Genomic DNA, 18,963 nt, shown 5'->3' on the forward strand with positions numbered 1-18,963 from the left:
CTATCAATAAGACACATATTATCATAATTGATGTTGGATCCATCTGATGATTGGTGAATTTCCATATTCTGATATAGGAGTTAATATATCTGGAGAAAATTAGAACTTCGTGTTGATAACGTGTTATAAAATAAATTAACTTGAAAATTTAAGAAGGAAAGAAAGTAACAGAAAATAGAGAGAGTAGAAGAGGATTTCTATGTAAGTATTTTCATCTCGTATTTTTTTTTTTGCACCAATCTTGCATATATATATATATATATATATATATGCACAAGAAGAAGAGCATTGCCCACTTAAAAGTGGGGCCCACCTGAAAAAATTATATCCAATACACAATATGGTGTGAAAAATTACATCCAATACACAACAATATTAGATTTGTTAAATTATTGTTACTTACCCTTGCCGGTGCATTTAAAATTAGAATTAAAAAAAGACTTAGATTTTAAGAAGTCCAACTTAATTTTTCATTTTAGCTTCTTCATATATACTAGAGCTATCTGGGATGATGAACTAGTAAATCTCTCATTGCTAAAACTATCCTCCTCTCTCCTTTGGCATTTACTTAACCAATTTCGAAACAAATAAATCCGAATGGCAGATGCAGTAGTGAACTTTCTGGTGGAGAATTTGTTGCAACTATTAAGCGAAAATTTAGATCTGATAAAAGGCGTAGACGATGATTTCAAAACTTTGTTGGAAGAACTGCAACGCCTTAAAGCATTCCTTGACGATGCTGCTAAATTCCATAGCGATAGCAGTTTGTGGGATCAATTGGTGAAGGATATTCAAAAAATGGTACATAAAGCTGAAGATGTTATTGATAAGTTTCTGGTTCAAGCGAAGCTGCATCGGGAGAAAAATAAGGTAGGGAGATTCTTCGATGTGAGTCATCTGGCAACAGTTAGGGCTCTTGCAGCTGAAATCAAAGACATTCATGAGAAGGTGAAGAAACTTCGAGAAGACAATAAAGAATCTTTTAGGCCTAAACCAATTCTTGAGATCCCTAAGAAAGAGCATGAAGTAAACCAGGTATGCTAAAAGCCCCAAATATTTTATCGAAATTTTTTGAATATTTAATTTATGTGATATTTGTTTCTTCTGTTTTACACTTGCTTATTTGTTACTCTCTCCATATCATTTCATGTTGATTTTGCACGGCGTTGAAAGAAAAAAAATGAAGATTTGAAATTTGTGTTACTTGAATATTTGTGTGATTATAAATTACTTTTTTTATTTCATTTTAGTTGTCATGATAAGATTTTGTACAATTTTTAAAAAAACATTAATTATGAGCATTATTTGACTAATATACCCTTTATTAATTTTTTAATCTTTATTTATTTATGTGTCTCTTAATTCTACAATAATTAATGCTAAGGGTAAAATTGAAAAAATGTAATTAATTCTTTCATAATTGTTTAAATTAACAACTATTTTTAATATACATGACAACTAATATGAGACGGAGAAAATATTTCATTAATGTGACATTTTTTGGAGACAGACTAAAAGGAAAGTGTGCTACATAAAGACCCCCTAATATAAGACCCAATCCTAGAAAGACTAAAAGAAAATCATGTATTGGATAGGCTGTGTATAATAGATCCTTGTGATCAGGTCTTTCCTCGGATCCCGCACATAGCGAGAGCTTTCGTGCACCGGGCTGTCCCTTATTCTCATTTTATTCTTATTGAGTCTCATTTTACATTTTATTGTGAAAAAAAAGAAGTCAATTAAAAGTAAATATTAAAGTGACTTTAATAAGGACAGTTTAATAAATATAACAAAATTTTTCTTTATTTCTTAAATTTCATGTTCGATCAAAAATGTCACATACATTAAAACATAAAAAGTAATTATTTGGATTTATAGTATTTTTTTTTTAAAGGTTACATCTCCTAGTGCACAATTAAAATTTAGAAATTTAAAATTTGAAAATCTATCACCTAATTTTGAGACAAAGGGAGTATATTCAAAGAAATAAAAAAGAAAAAGTTGCATCCAAATCTCATCTATTCAAATTTGCAAACATGCATCACAAAAAGGAATGGATAAGATTTTATTCATTTCTTTCTCGATTTCTTTAATTTATGTGATACGTTCCATTTTTGGATATTAAAAATTATATACATTTGGATTAATATTTTAAAATATATTTTTTAAAAATTATTTTAATATTTAAAAAATTGTAACTTATATTATTTTTCATATAATTTTAAATATCTAAATTTTACCTTTTTCATATCATGTCATCTAGTCTAATTTAATTTTAAAAAATAATTAAATTGACTTTTGAGACGAGAAATGTGTCACATAAATTAAAAATTATTCGTGTAGAATAGTTTACACAATCATATATATTATGAATATTAATTACTTTTAAAAGTAACAAATATGGATTAACAATATTGAATAATTGAATAACCTATAGCAATTCAAATTACTCATGATATAAAGATTTTTCACACTATGATCAACGGCGGATCCAGGGGGGGGGGGGGGAGTTGTCTGGGTGTACATTTGGATCTCCTTGATCAAAACTTACCATAGATATATTTGGTATTTCTTTTTAATTTTAAGTGTATATATAGATTTTGAATCTATTAAGCACAGGACTAGAGGTTGACTTAGTGATTTAGGAGATTTAAAATCCACCTTGTTATTTCAAGTTCAAGTCCTAAATACTATATTTTTATTTTTTAACTTCTTAATGAAAATCATGAATCTGCCATTGACTTCCCAGTGATTTCAAATATTACCCAAATTTGAAACTAAATATTTTCTAATTTGATATTAAATGTTTAAACCCCTATATAATAGTATTCATACACATTTACAATATCTTATCATATTTTGAAAAAATCAATTACTTGATTTCGTTATATTATACTCTTTGCATTTCAAAAAGAATGACACGAAGTTTAAGAAAAAAAAAAGACTTTTCAATCTTGTAGTCCTAAATTAAAGTTATGTTAAATGTATCAAAATATTTTTTTAATTTTGTGGCCTTAATATGTCGCGTTAAAAGCTAAAATTAAAGTGTTACAAAAAAATAGGTCATTTTTTTTTAAACATACTAAAAAAGAAAGTAGATTATTCTTTTTGAAACAGAGGGGGGATTATGTGGAAATTCTAAACATAAAACGTGAAGGACTCCATTATATAGGATAGGATAACTAATTTGAAATAATCAAAAGAAAAATTTAAATAAATATGAGAATTTTGTATATAATACTATAAAATTCTATGCAAATATGTAATTACAAGAAATTAATTAATGTCTTATAAAATAATTTATGGTCATTTTATTTAAGATTCTTGAAAGATGCATATTTGAAAATATAGAAATAATTGAATTTTTGGTGATGTTGTGTTCATGGTGGAGATGTCTATTTCTAGGCAATTTAGTGGTATGGTCGGTGCTTATGAACACATTTATGCCACCACATTTGACAAAATATGTGAAAACAATTAGTATTCTTTCTTGACTTCCACTAACTAAATGCCCATAATTTTGAGATTACAAATACAACAGAGCCCTCTTGCTTGTACTTATTCATATTGAGATTTTTATTTTTTTATTTTTAATAAAAGGCCGCTAGACACTATGTGTCTATGCCTAGTAGTAAATTTGCCTAAAAATTGTTGTATCTAAGTTTATTGATTTCTTATTTTCTTCTTCAAATTCAATAATTTCTTATTTATGACCATACAGTAATTGTTAAAAAACTAATAAATGCAAATATTGTCTGCTCTGTTTTCTAATGCAATCCGTTTGATTATTATGTTAAAAAGGGTCCTTCTTTGGAGGATGATGAAGTGGTGGGGTTTGATGAGGAAGCTAACAAAGTGATCAAACGACTTGTTGAAGGACCGGCGGAAAGTCTGGATATTATCCCAGTGGTGGGTATGCCCGGACTTGGAAAAACTACACTGGCAAGAAAAATCTATAATGATCCTAAGCTTTCATTTGAATTTTTCAGCATCCTTTGGGTTTACGTCGGTCAGGAGTACAAAGTAAAGGATATTTTTCTTAGGATTCTCCAATTCTTCACAAAACGCATAGAAGATCATCTCAATGAGGATGAGGACACATTAGCTAAGGTGATAAGTGATTTTATGAGTAAAGGAGGAAGATGTCTCATTGTTTTGGATGATGTGTGGGAAGCAAAAGTTGTTGATCACGTAAGGAAAGTCTTCGCAGAAAACAAAAAGGGGCATCGAATCATGATGACCACACGTGACGGATATCTAGCTGCTTATGCCAATCCAGATCCTCATAATCTGAAATTCTTGACTGAAAAAGAAAGTTTTAAACTGTTGGTAAAGAGAGTTTTTGGCAAGGGAAGTTGTCCTGATGAATTAGTAGAACTTGGAAAAAAAATTGCAGGAAGCTGTGGTGGAGTACCACTTGCTGTAGTGGTAATTGCAGGAGCACTAGGAGGTCGTTCGACTACAAATGATTGGCTAAGAGTTCAGAAAAATGTGGCACAACATCTTTTTAAAAATAGCCAAGAGAGTTGCTTGAAATTTGTAGAGATGAGTTACGATCGTTTGCCTCAAGAAGTGCAGACGTGCTTTTTATATTGTGGTATCTTTCCTCGGGGCTTTGATATCCCTTGTTGGAAATTGATTCGCATGTGGATAGCGGAAGGGTTAATAAAGCCCCAGCAGTCATACACTCTTGAGGAGATAGCAGAGTTTCATTTGAACGATCTTGTTCATAGGAATTTAGTGATATTGTTGCAAAAGAGGTCTGATGGTCAAATAAAGACATGTCGTCTTCACGACATGTTGCACGAGTTTTGCAGAACAAAGGCTACTAACAAATGGCTTTTTCAAGAAATATGTACAACAGCTGATAACTCTGTTCCTTCTATACAGGACCCAGATACTTGCCGGCGACTGTGTATTCAACCATCTACTCTGGAAGACTTTCTCCCCACGAAACCTTCTGCAGAACATGTCCGATCTTTCTATTGTTTTTCCTCAAAGCAAAAACAAATTGACTTGTCTCCTAATGAAATCAAACTCATTCACAAAGCATTTCCACTTATGAGGGTCTTGGATGTTGAATCTCTCAAATTTCTTTTCTCCAAAGACTTTAACCAATTATTTCATTTGAGGTATGTCGCTATCTCAGGTGACTTTAAGGCCATTCCTCCTACCTTTGGTAAATTCTGGAATTTACAAACTCTCATACTTAATACAAGTACCTCAGAGTCTACCCTTGACGTAAAAGCAGACATATGGAACTTGTTACAGTTAAGGCATCTCCACACCAGCATACCTGCAAAATTACCACCACCTGCTACCATGAAAGGTAAAACTTCTTGTCTTCAAACTCTTTCTATGGTTGCACCAGAAAGTTGCAAGAAAGATGTGCTCGCCAAGGCCTGTAATCTAAAAAAATTGAGCATTCGAGGGCAAATGGCAGCTTTTCTTGAATCCAAGGGTGGAAGTGGAATCAGCAATCTTGAAGAGCTAAAGTGCCTGGAACATTTGAAACTGTTGAATGATGTTCATTACATGAATAAAACAGTTCAACTTCCTGCAGCATTCTTCAGACTTGTACGTACAGTTAAGAAGTTAACTTTGGGAAACACAAGGTTTGCATGGAGTGAGGCGGAAAAATTAGGGCAATTGGAAGCCCTTGAGGTTCTAAAGTTGAAAGAAAATGCATTCATGGGTGAGACTTGGAAGCCGGAAGTAGGAGGTTTTAGCAAACTCCGGGTATTGTGGATTGAGAGGGCAGAATTAGAAACTTGGGAGGCGTCGAATCTTAGCTTCCCCATCCTTAGGAACCTTGTTCTTGTCTCGTGTGATAAGCTCAACGCTGTGCCACTTGAACTGGCTGATATACCTAACCTTCACGAGATGAAGTTGGAGAACACAAGCAAAGCAGTCAAATCTGCAAACGATATACTGCAACGTAAGAAATCTAAGAACATAATATTCAAGCTCAGCATATTCCCTCCTGAAGCCGAATCCAAGACCGCACAGTGAAGTTGAAAGGTCAGTCAAATTCATTTGTATTATAGTACTTACAGTGTTCGCTAAATTTTGTTTGCAAGGCTATATATCTTCGTTTTCATCTGGTATACATTTTCTGTGACTCCATCTATCTCTATACATGTCTCATTTAGTAGAATATCCCGTTAGACTGTATCTATTGTAATTAATTCATTCTTCTAGTATATATAACAATCTGTAAAACTATAATTCATTCCCTTACATTCTGAATGCACTAAATGGATTACTTTGAGTGCTTTAGCAGCTTCTTTCTAAACCTATCTGCGACACTTTTCCTCTCTTTGTTTCCCTGTTATTTCATTAACCAATTTTCCTTCATTCTGCAGGAGAGACTCGGGACTTCGACCTGGGGTCATGTGTATGATGTCGCAGCATTTCATGTTTTCTGTCGTCCAGTCATCTGATAAGATTGTTCCAATAAAGAAAACCTGTTTGTCTTTTGTGTTTTGTAATATTTTAAATAAATGTTGCTCCCTGGAGTTGTTGTTTTTCAAGTTTCTGATCATGTGTACTGTTTCTTTTTCAATTGTAAGCCTGTTTGCTTCTTTAACTATTCTGTTACATGTGGTTGTATTTGATTTGTTTCAGAGTAAAACAGTTGCTTTTATCTTTCAATGAAGTGTTGTGTGTTTTGTTAACAACTTGGAATCTGTCAGATGAATTGGAAGGTTTCAAGCTCAAAATACAAAACCATATACAGTATATGCAAACTGAATTCTGGATGTTGTGCTTAGAGATAAGATTTTGGCTTTCTAATCCCTTTTACCCATGAAATTTTCATGAAACTTATCATTAAATTAAAGATAATAACTTACTTCTTTTGATGTTACAGAATGTATATAGACTTTATCTTAGCAATGTACGTAGCTATATTTAAGTAGCACGAATCCCTCTTAATTGCATTCCTTAGTTAGCAACTTATGTATTGTATTTATTCATTGCTCACTTACTGGAGTATGACAAGATCTTCCATGGCATCAGATCCTATAGGCTCGTGTTGATCTGTTTTGGCTCTGTTTCAGAAATAGGCTTCATCTTGTTTTGGCCGTGTTACGGAAGAGGTTAGGATTTCTGATCCACGCTTTAAAGTGGTCAGTCTGTGTCACCGCCACAACAGAAGGAGGCGGAGTAGATTTGGAAACACGGTTTGGAAAGTCTATTCGTCACTTCCAGGTTTGTTTCTCTTCTGCAACACATAATCTGGTTTGGAAACAAGAAAGTCTGTTCGTCACTTTGGTTTGTGACACGGAATCTGGTTTGTGAATTCTACGGCTGCTGGCTTCTACTTTGGTTCGGATAATTGGTGTTGTGTGGGCATAGTGGTTGGTTCAGGATTTCTTTCTCTTAACTACTTGTTTGGTTATCTAATTGTTCATTACTTGCTCTAGTCTACAGGTCAGGTACTCAGGTTACTTTATTTTGGATCGACCATTGATTCCTTGGTTGCTAAAATCATTTTAGACTCTATTCATCTGTGTTTTTGGGATCACACACATGCTTCAAGTTATATATGTTTTTGATGAGTTCGTGTGCTGTTTAAATATTTGGATAAAATGACTGAAATTGTAGCTCAAGTAAAGGTGATTCATTCCAATTTAGTTGTAGTCCAGAGACGTTCAGTTGCAGTCTGAACCTCAAGTAATTGACATTACAAGAATAAATTGATTACGAGAGGGTTCAACGAGATATATTGCTATGTGGTATAACCTCATACCTCAACCTGTCAAGTGCTGTTCACTCAACTTAGGACAATTCACTCAGCAGGTCATTTTTCTTTGTTTTATAACTTAAAAGTCACTTAAATGTTGTATTTTTTACTCACTTCAAGGCTCATTAATTGCGGGTGGGTGGGTGGGGAGTGGGGGGAGGGGTTCTGAGGTTGCTCTGAGGTTTTTTTTTCCTCCCAGAGGTTATGGATGAGTTCCCTGAAACACAAAAATAAAGCATAACTATAAAAGTTGAGGTTGTATAAAGGAATATCTATAGCAATTTATAGACGGAAAACCTCAGCCAACCAACGGAATCAATTTGTTATTCCCTGAGAGAGTTTTTTTTTGATTTTCCTATCATTTGTACACGACGATGCAGGTCAAGATTCATCTCTTGTGCATTATCATTCTTGTTCTGTTTCCAACTTTCAAATGGAGCAATTTTTTAGGATACGGCAGTGTCTGAGTAGGATAGATTGATAATTGGAACTTGAAACCTTTTGATTTAAAAATAATTAACTAGAATTCATCTGAAAGCTAAGATACCAAGTTAATAAGACTTGAAATAGCACATTTGTTTTCGGAGTAAGATGTCTTTCAACCAAAACAATGATAGATGAAAACAACAGTTTTACACGAATGAAACAAAGCATATTCAACCATAACAGAATGGGAAAGATGCAAACAGTTTCACAATCGAATTAAAAAAAACAATCCACACGAAGGGGAACTCGAAATGCAACAGACCTAGCCTTATTTCAAAATCACAATATTCCAGCTATTTGTCTGATGACCCCTGGCTTCCAGCAAGCTCAATGTCCAAGTGCTCTGTTATCTCCTGCAGAAAGGAGGAAAATTATGTTAGAAATAAACAAATGGTATTTTCTATTCCAAATCATGGTCGATCCATATATAAACGTAAAGAGCAGACTGCAATTCATAATGTAAGGAAAGAATTAGTTAGTTATGGAACTTCATAGATTGCTATATATATCAGAATAATCAAATAATTACAGAAATAATGTACGTCAGCAAGAAGATTAGTGAAGACTATAGTGTAGATTTAATCATTTCAGTATAAATGAATTCAACTTACCTTTCAATTTCACTGTGCAACCTTGGGTTCATTTTCAGGAGGGAATATGCTTAGCTTGAATTTCTTGCTTTTAGATGTCTTGCTATCCCGAACATCATTTGCGGATTTCACTGCTTTGCTTGTGTTCTCCAGCCTCATCTCTTGAAGGTCAGGTATATCAGCCAGCTCAAGTGGAACAGCATCAAGCTTATCACAAGAGATAAGTACAAGGTGCCTAAGCATGGGGAAGTTAAGATCCGAAGCCTCCCAAGTTTCTAATTCTGACCTTTCAATCCACAAGACTTGGAGTGCCCTAAATCCAGTCTCTGGCTTCCAGGAATCACCCGCAAATGCATTTTCTTTAAACTTTAGGACCTCAAGGGATTCCAACGTCCCCAATTTATCTGCCTCATTCCAAGCAAACCTTGTGTTTATCAAAGTTAACTTCTTCACTGTATGTACAAGTTTGGAGAATGTTGGTGGAAGGCGAAGCGCTTTATTCATGAATAGAACATCATTCAACAATTTTAAATGTTCCAGACACTTTAGCTCTTTAAGATTGTTGATACCACCTTTGTAAGAACCAAGAAAAGCTGCCATTTGCCCTCGAATGCTCAATTTTCTGATATGACAAGCTTTTGCTAGCACATCTTTCTCACAACTTTCTGGTGCAACCATAGAAAGAGTTTGCAGACAAGAAGCTTTACCTGTAGTGGTAGTTGGGGATGGCAATTTTGCAGGTATGTTGGTGTGCAGATGCCTCAGCTGTAACATGTTCCATAGGTCTGCTTTTACGTCAAGGGTGGGCTCTGAGGTACTTGTATTAAGTATAAGAGTTTGTAAATTCCAGAATTTACCAATGGTCTGAGGAATGGCCTTAAAGTCACCTGAGATAGCAATATACCTCAAATGAAATAATTGGTTAAATTCTTTGGAGAAAAGAAATTTGAGAGATTCAACATCCAAGACCCTCATAAGTGGAAATGCTTTGTGAATGAGTTTGATGTCATTAGGAGACAAGTCAATTTGTTTTTGTTTTGAGGAAAAACAATAGAAAGATCTGACATGTTCTGCAAAAGGTCTTGTGGAGATAAAGTCACACAGAGTAGATGGTTGAATACACAATCGACGGCAAGTATCTGGATCCTGTATAGAAGGAATAGATTGATCAGGTGTTGGAGATACTTCTTGAAAAATCCATCTGTTACTAGCCTCCTTTTTGCAGAACTGATACAATATGTCGTGAAGACGACAAGTTTTTATTTGACCATCAGACCTCTTTTGCATTATTATTACTAAATTTCTATTGACAAGATCCTTCAAATAAAACTCTGCTATCTCCTCTAGAGTGAACATAGGCTGCGGCTTTATCAACCCCTCTGCTATCCACAAGCGAATCAATTTCCAAGAAGGGATATAAAAGCCTCGAGGAAAGACACCACAATACAAGAAGCACGTCTGCACGTCTTGGGGCAAATAATCATAACTCATCTTCACAAATTTCGAGCAGCTATCTTCGGTATCCTTGCAAAAATGTTGCAGCACATTTTTCTCAACTCTTTCCCAATCTTTTTTGTCAGGACGACCTCTTAATGCTCCTGCAATTACCACTACTGCAAGCGGTACTCCATCACATTTTTCTGCAATTTTTTCCCCAAGTTCTACTAATTCATGTGGACAACTTCCCTTGCCAAAAACTCTCATTACCAACAATTCAAAACTTTCTTTTGGAGTCAAGAATTTCAGATCATGAGGTTCTGGATTGGCATAAATAGCAACACATTTCTCACGTGTTGTCATCATAATCCGATGATCCTTTTTGTTTTCTGCAAAAACTTTCTTCACATGATCAATGACTTCTGCTACCCACACATCATCTAAAACAATGAGACATCTACCTCCTTTCTTGATATAACCACCTATCGCCTTAGCCAATTCGTCCACATTATCATTGAGATGATCTTCTATGCGTTTTGTGAAGAATTTGAGAATCTTAAGATAAATATCTTTTATTTTGTATTCCTGACCAACGTAAACCCAAGGGATCATGAAAAATTCATATGAAATCTTAGGATCATTGCAGATTTTTTTTGCGAGTGTAGTTTTTCCAAGTCCGGCCATACCCATCACTGGGATAATATCCAGAGTTGCCGCTGGTCCTTCAACAAGTCGCTTGATCACTTTGTTAGCTTCCTCTTCAAAACCGACCACTTCATCATCCTCCAAAGAAGGACTCTTTTTAACATAATAAATGGATTGCATTAGAAACAGAGTAAGAAATGATTACAGTTATTTACTGGTAGGCATCATAGGCTGATGAGTATATGATTACAGTTATAAAGCAAGTAGACAGGTTCATTCCACATAGTCAAACAATAGAGATCATCATCAATCACAGTCATTTTATAGATATAAAGATGTATAAGTATTACCTCTTTCTAGAATATCCAAATCCTCAATCACTCACTGAACAAACAAGTACAGAATAACCAAATCTAAACACTCTGAATGACACCCTTTCCTTTTTAGTGTGTTGCAACATAGAAAATGAAAAGCCAAGAGCTGTTATAAGTTCTTCTTTAATCTCCAGGTAAATGTATTATCATTTATGAGGATTCTATTAAATCAAATAATCTCTCTATTATACCTCATCTACATCGGGGTCAACCTTTTTAGGGAGCTGAAGAAGAGGGGTGGGTTGAAGAGCTTGATTGGTATGACAAAGTTCCTTGACTTGATCATTAATGCCTTTGATCTCAGCAGCAAGATTTCTAACAGTAGCAACATAGTATCGCCAATCAAATAACTTTCCCATTTTGGTTTTGTCTTGATGCAGCTTTGCTTGAACCAGAAACTTATCAATTGCATCTTCAGCTCTATGCACTGTTTTCTGTATATTTTCCACCAAAACTTTCCACTGCTCGCTATTGCTGTTTCCGTATTTTGCAGCATCGTCTAAAAATGCTTTTAGCTGTTGAACAGCTTTAATTAGATTTTTAAACTCTTCCTTTGCACTTCCAATTAGCTGCACATTTTCACTTAATAGCTGTGTCAAATTCTCCAGCAGAAAATTCACCACTGCATCTGCCATATCTACTTTTAATAATTGGTTATTACAAATGTGAGAAGATATTTTTCACATCACCTCAGCTATATATAAATAATGTAGTGGAGTTGACCCAGTCTTTGTTCTTTATTTTTATTTTAAATGCAACTAGCAATAATTTAACAACTGAGAGTAAGGGTTTATAAGACAAATCAAAGAAAAAAATTCAATTCGATTGGTTTAACCTTGAAAACAAATTCGATCATTCTTGATTTGGTTTTATATTAAAAAAAAAAATCAAACCAAACCAACATAATATATTTATACATAAAATTATATTCTTTTTTGTTCAATGTTTAGATATATTCTTTCAAATTTGGACTTGTAAATATTTTGTTTGTAGTCAGATCGGAAGTTAGAATTACATACATTGTTATAGATTTCATATTAGAAGTTAACTTGTAAATATGTATTCAATTTGAATATAGCGTTTAATTTATGAATTTGGTATATTGAACATAGTTATTTTAATGAAAGTATTTTGTACTCATATGCATTTTACTGTCTTTTTGAAGATTCCTATACAATTAACGTTTTAAAGTTCTAGTTTATCACAAAGGTAAGTGAAAATATATTTGATCTTTTTTTAAATATACCATAGTTGGTGCAGTGTATACAATATGGTAGGAAAGAAATAGTTGAGTCTTTTAGACCAAGAAGAGAAATCATCCGGTTCTCTCAAGGCAAATTATTCAGATGGTGGTGATCCGAGGTAGTCGGAAAAAATGATTTTATGTTGATTTGATTTTGTTCATAGATTTAATAAATTGGTGTAATTAGTTTAGTTATTTTTTAAAGAAAATTTTACACCTCTAATTCTGGGAGTATGATTTGTAGGGAGGAAAATGTTTTTCATGAAAATAAGTGGATGTTAAAGCTTTGTTGAATGTGAAGTTTTGATGATGGTCAATATAAAAAACATCATACAAGAATCAGTTTCTAAACATGTCTTAAATAAGGAGCCTTATCAGTACCGATCAAAGCATAAGACCAGCAAAACAAGAGCTTTAGGCCTCATTTTCTTTGCATTTTTAACTAGTAATATATGTGTGTGTATTCAACTAAAAAGTACAACTTTTAAAGAAATTTTAATAAACTAAAAAAAGAAAACTTCAAAATAGATATGAGCAATTCGAAGCAGGAAGAACAACATATTCAGTTATGAGTCCATAAGTAGATATCGAAAGAGTAGAGTGTATACAAATCTTACATATCCCTATCTTGTGGGAGATAGACAAGTTGTTCTTGAACTACAAAAAAAATATTTGAAATCAGGTTTGCAAAACAGGAATGGAGAATCAAAGTTCTGATTGATATTAAGACTCCAATCCTAGAAATAATTCATTCACAATCAAAGGGAAAATAGATCACCCTCCTCAATCAAAACAAAGGCAAAGAAAATCCCAAATGGAAGTAAGAAGATTCAGCATAACATTCAAACAAAGACTAAGTAAAATCATACAACAATGACACATGAAAGTAACACTTTCAGAAAAATGAAACAAAGCAAATACACAAAAACAGAATAAACATGCAAACAAATATACAACTGGAAAAAAAAAACAGTCCATATACATGAACTCCCAACAAGATCAATGTGTCGATCCTCTCCTGCAGAAAGGAGGAAAAATAGTAAATAAGAATAAAGTAATCCATCTGGTATACTATCAAAGCATTCAATTTATATTGAACCATTCACATAAGTAAGAATAGAGTGGGATTCAGAATGTAAGGGGAAACATTAGCTAAATATGGAATTTAATGGATTGATATTAGCAGAAAACTCAAATAACTACACAAGATATCGTTTTACAAGGCATGTTATGCGGATATGATCGTGTAGACAAAAACATAAAGAAGACTACAACAGAGATTTAATCATGTCAATATAAATGAATTCAACTGACCTTTCAAAATTCACTCACTCTGTGTCCTTGGAATCAGTTTCAGGAGGGAAAATGGTGAGGTTGAATTTTGGTTTCTTGCTTTTTATCTCTTTTGCAGATATGACTGCTGTTTTGCTTGAATTGTCCAGTCTCATCTCTTGAAAGTTATGTATATCAGCCAACCCAAGTGGCACACCCTTGAGGTTATCACAGCAGATAAGAACAAGGTGGCGAAGTATTGGGAAATTACGACTTGATGCCTTCCAAGATTCTAATTCCGACCTTTCAATCCACAACACCTGGAGCGCGCTAAAACCTCCTATCTCTGGCTGCCAAGACTCACCTATGAATGCATTTTCTATCAACTTTAGGACTTCCAGGGATTCCAACTGTGCCAATCTATTCGCATCTCTCCAAGAAAACCTTGTGTTTGCCAAAGTTAACTTCTTCACTGTTCGTACGAGTCTGAAAAATGCTGCAGGAAGGTGGAGCGGTTTATTCAAGTCAAGAACATCATTTAACAGCTTCAAATGTTCCAGGCACTTGAGCTCTTCAAGATTGCTGATTCCACTTCCACCTTTGGATTCAAGAAAAGCTGCCATTTGCCCTCGAATGCTCAATTTTTTCAGATGACAAGCCTTTGCTAGCACATCTTTCTTGCAACTTTCTGGTGCAACCATAGAAAGAGTTTGTAGACAAGAAGTTTTACCGGTCGTGGTAGCAGGTGGTGGTAATTTTGCAGGTATGTTGGTGTGGAGATGCCTTAACTGTAACAAGTTCCATATGTCTGCTTTTACATCAAGGGTGGACTCTGAGCTACTTGTATTGATAATTAGAGTTTGTAAATTCCAAAATTTACTAAAGAACTGAGGAAGGGACTTGAAGTCACCTGAGATGGCAACATATCTCAAATGATATAACTGGTTAAAATCTTTGGAGAAAAGAAATTTGATGGGTTCAACATCCAAGACTCTGATAAGTGTAAATGCTTTGTGGATGTGTTTTACGTCATTAGGAGACAAGTTGATTTGCTTTTGTTCTGAGGAAAAGCAATAGAAAGATCTGACATGTTCTGCAATAGGTTTATCAAGGAGAAACTTATTCAGAATAGAGGGTTGAATACACAACCGACGACAAGTATCTTTGTCTTGAATGGAAGGAATAGCTTGATCAGTTGTTAGATGCATTTGCTGAAAGAGCCATTTGTTACTAGCCTCTGTTCTGCAGAACTCATGCAGCATGTCGTGAAGACGACATATTTTTATTTGACCATCAGATTTCTTTTGCATCAATATCACTAGATTTCTATTGACAAGATCATTCAAATAGAACTCAGCAATCTCCTCAAGAGTGTATGTCTGTTGAGTCTTTATTAACCCTTCCGCTATCCACAAACGAATCAATTTCCAACAAGGGATATCAAAGCCTCGAGGAAAGACACCACAATATAAAAAGCACGTTTGCACTTCTTGAGGCAAACGATTGTAACTCATCTCTACAAATTTCAAGCAGCCCTTTTGAGTATTTTTATAAAGATGTTCTGCCACATTTTTCTGAACTCTCACCCAATCATTTGTATTCGGACGACCTCTCAATGCTCCTGCAATTACCACTACTGCAAGTGGTACTCCGCCACAGCTTCCTGCAATTTTTTTTCCAAGTTCAACTAATTCATCAGGACAACCTCCCTTGCCAAAAACTCTCTTTTCCAACAGTTCAAAACTTTCTTTTCCATTCAAGAATTTCAGATCATGAGGTTCTGGATTGGCATAAGTTGCTAGATATCTGTCACGTGTGGTCATCATGATTCGATGCCCCTTTTTGTTTTCTGTGAATACTTTCTTTACGTCATCAATGACTTCTGCTACCCACACATCATCTAAAACAATGAGACATCTTCCTCCTTTATTCATAAAATTACTTATTAACTTAGCTAATGTGTCCACATCATCATTGAGATGATCTTCTATGCTTTTTTTGAAGAATTTGAGAATCCTAAGATAAATATCCTTTATTTTGTATTCCTGACCGACGTAAACCCAAGGGATGCTGAAAAATTCATATGAAAGCTTAGAATCATTATAGATTTTTCTTGCCAATGTAGTTTTTCCAAGTCCGGGCATACCCACCACTGGGATAATATCCAGACTTTCCGCCGGTCCTTCAACAAGTCGTTTGATCACTTTGTTAGCTTCCTCATCAAACCCCACCACTTCATCATCCTCCAAAGAAGGACCCTTTTTAACATATTAATCAAATGAATCACATCACAAAACAGAATGGCTAATCTTCACAAGTTGTATATATACATTTATGTATGGTATAAATAATCTTGCACTATAGTATAATTTGATCTGTAGGACCATACAAGTATTGCATGTTATTTACTAGCGATTTCTTTTGTCATATCAATCAATACTTGTTATACTGAGTCTATCTTACATTATCAATATCATGTACAGTGTGTACTAGGAGTTTCTAATAAGCAGAGTCAATATTTTAAAAAAAGAGAACAAATGAGCTATTTGTTGTGATGATATCATATAAACACCCCAAATACCAACTTGTCACGTGTTTCACATCATAACTATCAGTTATTTAATTTTTCTATCTGAGGGATCAATTTTTCATGAGTTTCACACTCTAATTATTCGTTGAACTACCTCCCATTATGTATTAAAACACACATCAAATATCAGTTGTTTTCTTTACCTTCCCGAACGAAAGTGATAGTTCATGTAGGAAAATGAAATAATTGAAAGTTTGGATGTGAATTTACCATTAACTCTATTTTACTGAATAATGATGATGATTCTAATTGTGTCTTCCTTGTTTCAATTTACCCAACTCTCGTACAAGTATTTAAATGAGAAAAACACAAGTCAAAAGGTCATCTTTAAAAGTCCAAATGGCATTTTAGGTATTAAGCTGATAATTTTTACACATTAATTTATTTTTTATTTATTATTTGTAATTTTATTTTACTGTTAATATTAATGTAAAGACATTAACGATGTTAAGTCGCATGAATCAAACGTATGCAGATTTTTTTTTTTAAAAAAAGGTTAAATTAATTTTAAAAAATAGAAGAAATTATTAATTGGTACATAAAAGATAAACCAATTATGGTGAAATTTATTTACATCCCTCAATTTTATAAAAATTAAATTTCCTCCTCAGGTATGAATAATAGACATTCTTCTCCCCTTATCCTATACAATATCTCTTTTATCTTGACATTTGCCATCCCTCATCTATATAGTATCATATTATATATTATTTATTTATTTTATTCACATATTTATATATAAACTCATTAATATTAAAAGTAGAATTACCTTTTTATGGATTTGTTACAAAATTTAATATTATTTTATATATGTTACTGTATTACATGCATTACGTATATATAAAATATATACATGTTTAATGCTAAAGTCATATAAAAGTTGTTAACATATTTAATGCTACAAGTCTTTTATTAAAAAATAACTAAGAAATGCTACCACATATTTAAAATCATAAATTTTAATTTTTTTTTTATTTCTTAAATTTCGCCGACAATTTAAATTATTGCGCATAAACTCAAATAAAAAATATAAAAATAATAATTATTTCCGAGTTATAATAGTCCAACTCTTGTTTGTTTGTAAACAACTGATACATATGGTTACTAATCTGAATAGATGAGATTTGTGGATACAATGATTGCACCCCTCCCCCCTTTTTCTGGGTGGTGGGTGGCGGGGGATATCTTGACTCACACAATTATTGACATTAGTATTTTAAAATTTCTTCAAAATTTATAATTATATTAGGAAAATATTGTGTGCGAGCTTAATAATTATTTATAATTTTTTTTAACTTGTGTTAGTTAAATAATTTTAAATTTTTTATCGTCGATTTTTTACTCAAACTAGTTATAAAATTTATATAAAATATAAACAATATTTAGAGTAATAATGGTATAATTAAAATGTATAAATTTCAACAAAAAATAAATTATACACTAATTAACTAAAGTAGAATAATTATTATTTTGTTTTACTTTTTTCCAAAATGTTCTTTCTAAAGCAGGCACTTGAAGGAACTACTACTTACTTGAGCCTCTAACTTCCTCAGAAAATCCAATAATATAACCAAAAAATATAAAGTTTTAAAGTTTTCAAGATTGAATCAAACCTGCTCGTGGACACCTTTTTTAGGGAGCTCAAGAACTGGTCTAGGCTGAAAAGCTTGTTGATTGTTTTCTCTTAATTTTTTCACCTTATCATGGATCCCTTTAATCTCAGCTGCAAGATCCCTAACAGTAGCAATATGACTAACTTTATCAAAAAATCTTCCAACTTTATTCTTTTCTCGATGCTGCTTCGACTGAACTAGAAATTTATCAATGACATCTTCAGCTTTATGTACAGTTTTTTGAATATCCTTCACTAATTGATCCCATTGTTTGCTATCACTGTGATATTTCGAAGCATCGTCAAGAAACGCTTTCAAGCGTTGTACTTCTTCTAACAAATTGTTGAATTCATCATCTACGCCTTTAATTAACAACACATTTTCGCTTAATAGTTGCAACAAATTCTCTACCAGAAAGTTCACCACTGTATCTGCCATCTAATAATCTCTTTCTTTGGCTTGGTTAACAAATGTGAAGAGGGTATTTTAATTTAGCTGTGAGAACTTCACTGTACCAGTATATAAAGACAGTAATACGCGGAAAAGGATTTTTTTTTACAAGTTGATTAATAAAGTCTTTCAAAGTGGGGTTTATTACACAGATTTTATTACTATCTCGTTAGGATAGAAATGTTATTTTCAAAAGATCCTCAACTTAAGTACAATAAATTCAAGTACAAAAAAGAAAGAAAATAGTATAGAAAACATAACAACTAACACAAAGGAAACAGTGTAAAACCTACAAGAAAAGAACAAGAACCATAAAATAGTGAGATAATCTAAATACACTAAACAACAGATGATAATTGATAGAAAAAGTAAAACCTACAATAATATGGGCATACAGCTACAACACCAACGAGCCTAAACTCTCAAAGTAAAATAATCATCCACTCCCTAATAACCTTTCCCCAAAGTACGCATCCTTCATACCCTGTTATTTAAGGTTATGTCCTCAGTAACTTG

At 33.2% G+C, this 18,963-nt stretch overlaps 3 protein-coding genes across 3 annotated transcripts; 1 reads left to right on the top strand and 2 right to left on the bottom strand.

The window, feature by feature from the left end:
• The first annotated feature begins 424 nt into the window (after positions 1–424).
• LOC129870180 (putative late blight resistance protein homolog R1A-3) lies at positions 425–6,654 on the top strand. The gene is made up of 3 exons (XM_055944835.1): positions 425–1,035; positions 3,802–6,021; positions 6,366–6,654. Exons 1-2 carry the CDS (start codon positions 598–600, stop codon positions 6,010–6,012), a joined length of 2,649 nt encoding a protein of 882 aa, XP_055800810.1. The 5' UTR covers positions 425–597; the 3' UTR covers positions 6,013–6,021; positions 6,366–6,654.
• Positions 6,655–8,298: 1,644 nt separating this feature from the next.
• Positions 8,299–11,962, bottom strand: LOC129870565 (putative late blight resistance protein homolog R1A-10). Its single transcript, XM_055945389.1, has 3 exons — positions 11,471–11,962; positions 8,845–11,058; positions 8,299–8,586 (listed from the first exon to the last, which is right to left on the bottom strand). The coding sequence occupies exons 1-2, from the start codon at positions 11,912–11,914 to the stop codon at positions 8,854–8,856; spliced, it is 2,649 nt and encodes an 882-aa protein (XP_055801364.1). The 5' UTR covers positions 11,915–11,962; the 3' UTR covers positions 8,299–8,586; positions 8,845–8,853.
• Positions 11,963–13,351: 1,389 nt separating this feature from the next.
• Positions 13,352–18,507, bottom strand: LOC129870230 (putative late blight resistance protein homolog R1B-23). The gene is made up of 3 exons (XM_055944922.1): positions 17,998–18,507; positions 13,837–16,052; positions 13,352–13,540 (listed from the first exon to the last, which is right to left on the bottom strand). The coding sequence occupies exons 1-2, from the start codon at positions 18,433–18,435 to the stop codon at positions 13,851–13,853; spliced, it is 2,640 nt and encodes an 879-aa protein (XP_055800897.1). The 5' UTR covers positions 18,436–18,507; the 3' UTR covers positions 13,352–13,540; positions 13,837–13,850.
• Between the last annotated feature and the right edge of the window lie 456 nt (positions 18,508–18,963).

Source organism: Solanum dulcamara, chromosome 10, assembly GCF_947179165.1.
Source record: "Solanum dulcamara chromosome 10, daSolDulc1.2, whole genome shotgun sequence".
Lineage (NCBI taxonomy): Eukaryota > Viridiplantae > Streptophyta > Magnoliopsida > Solanales > Solanaceae > Solanum > Solanum dulcamara.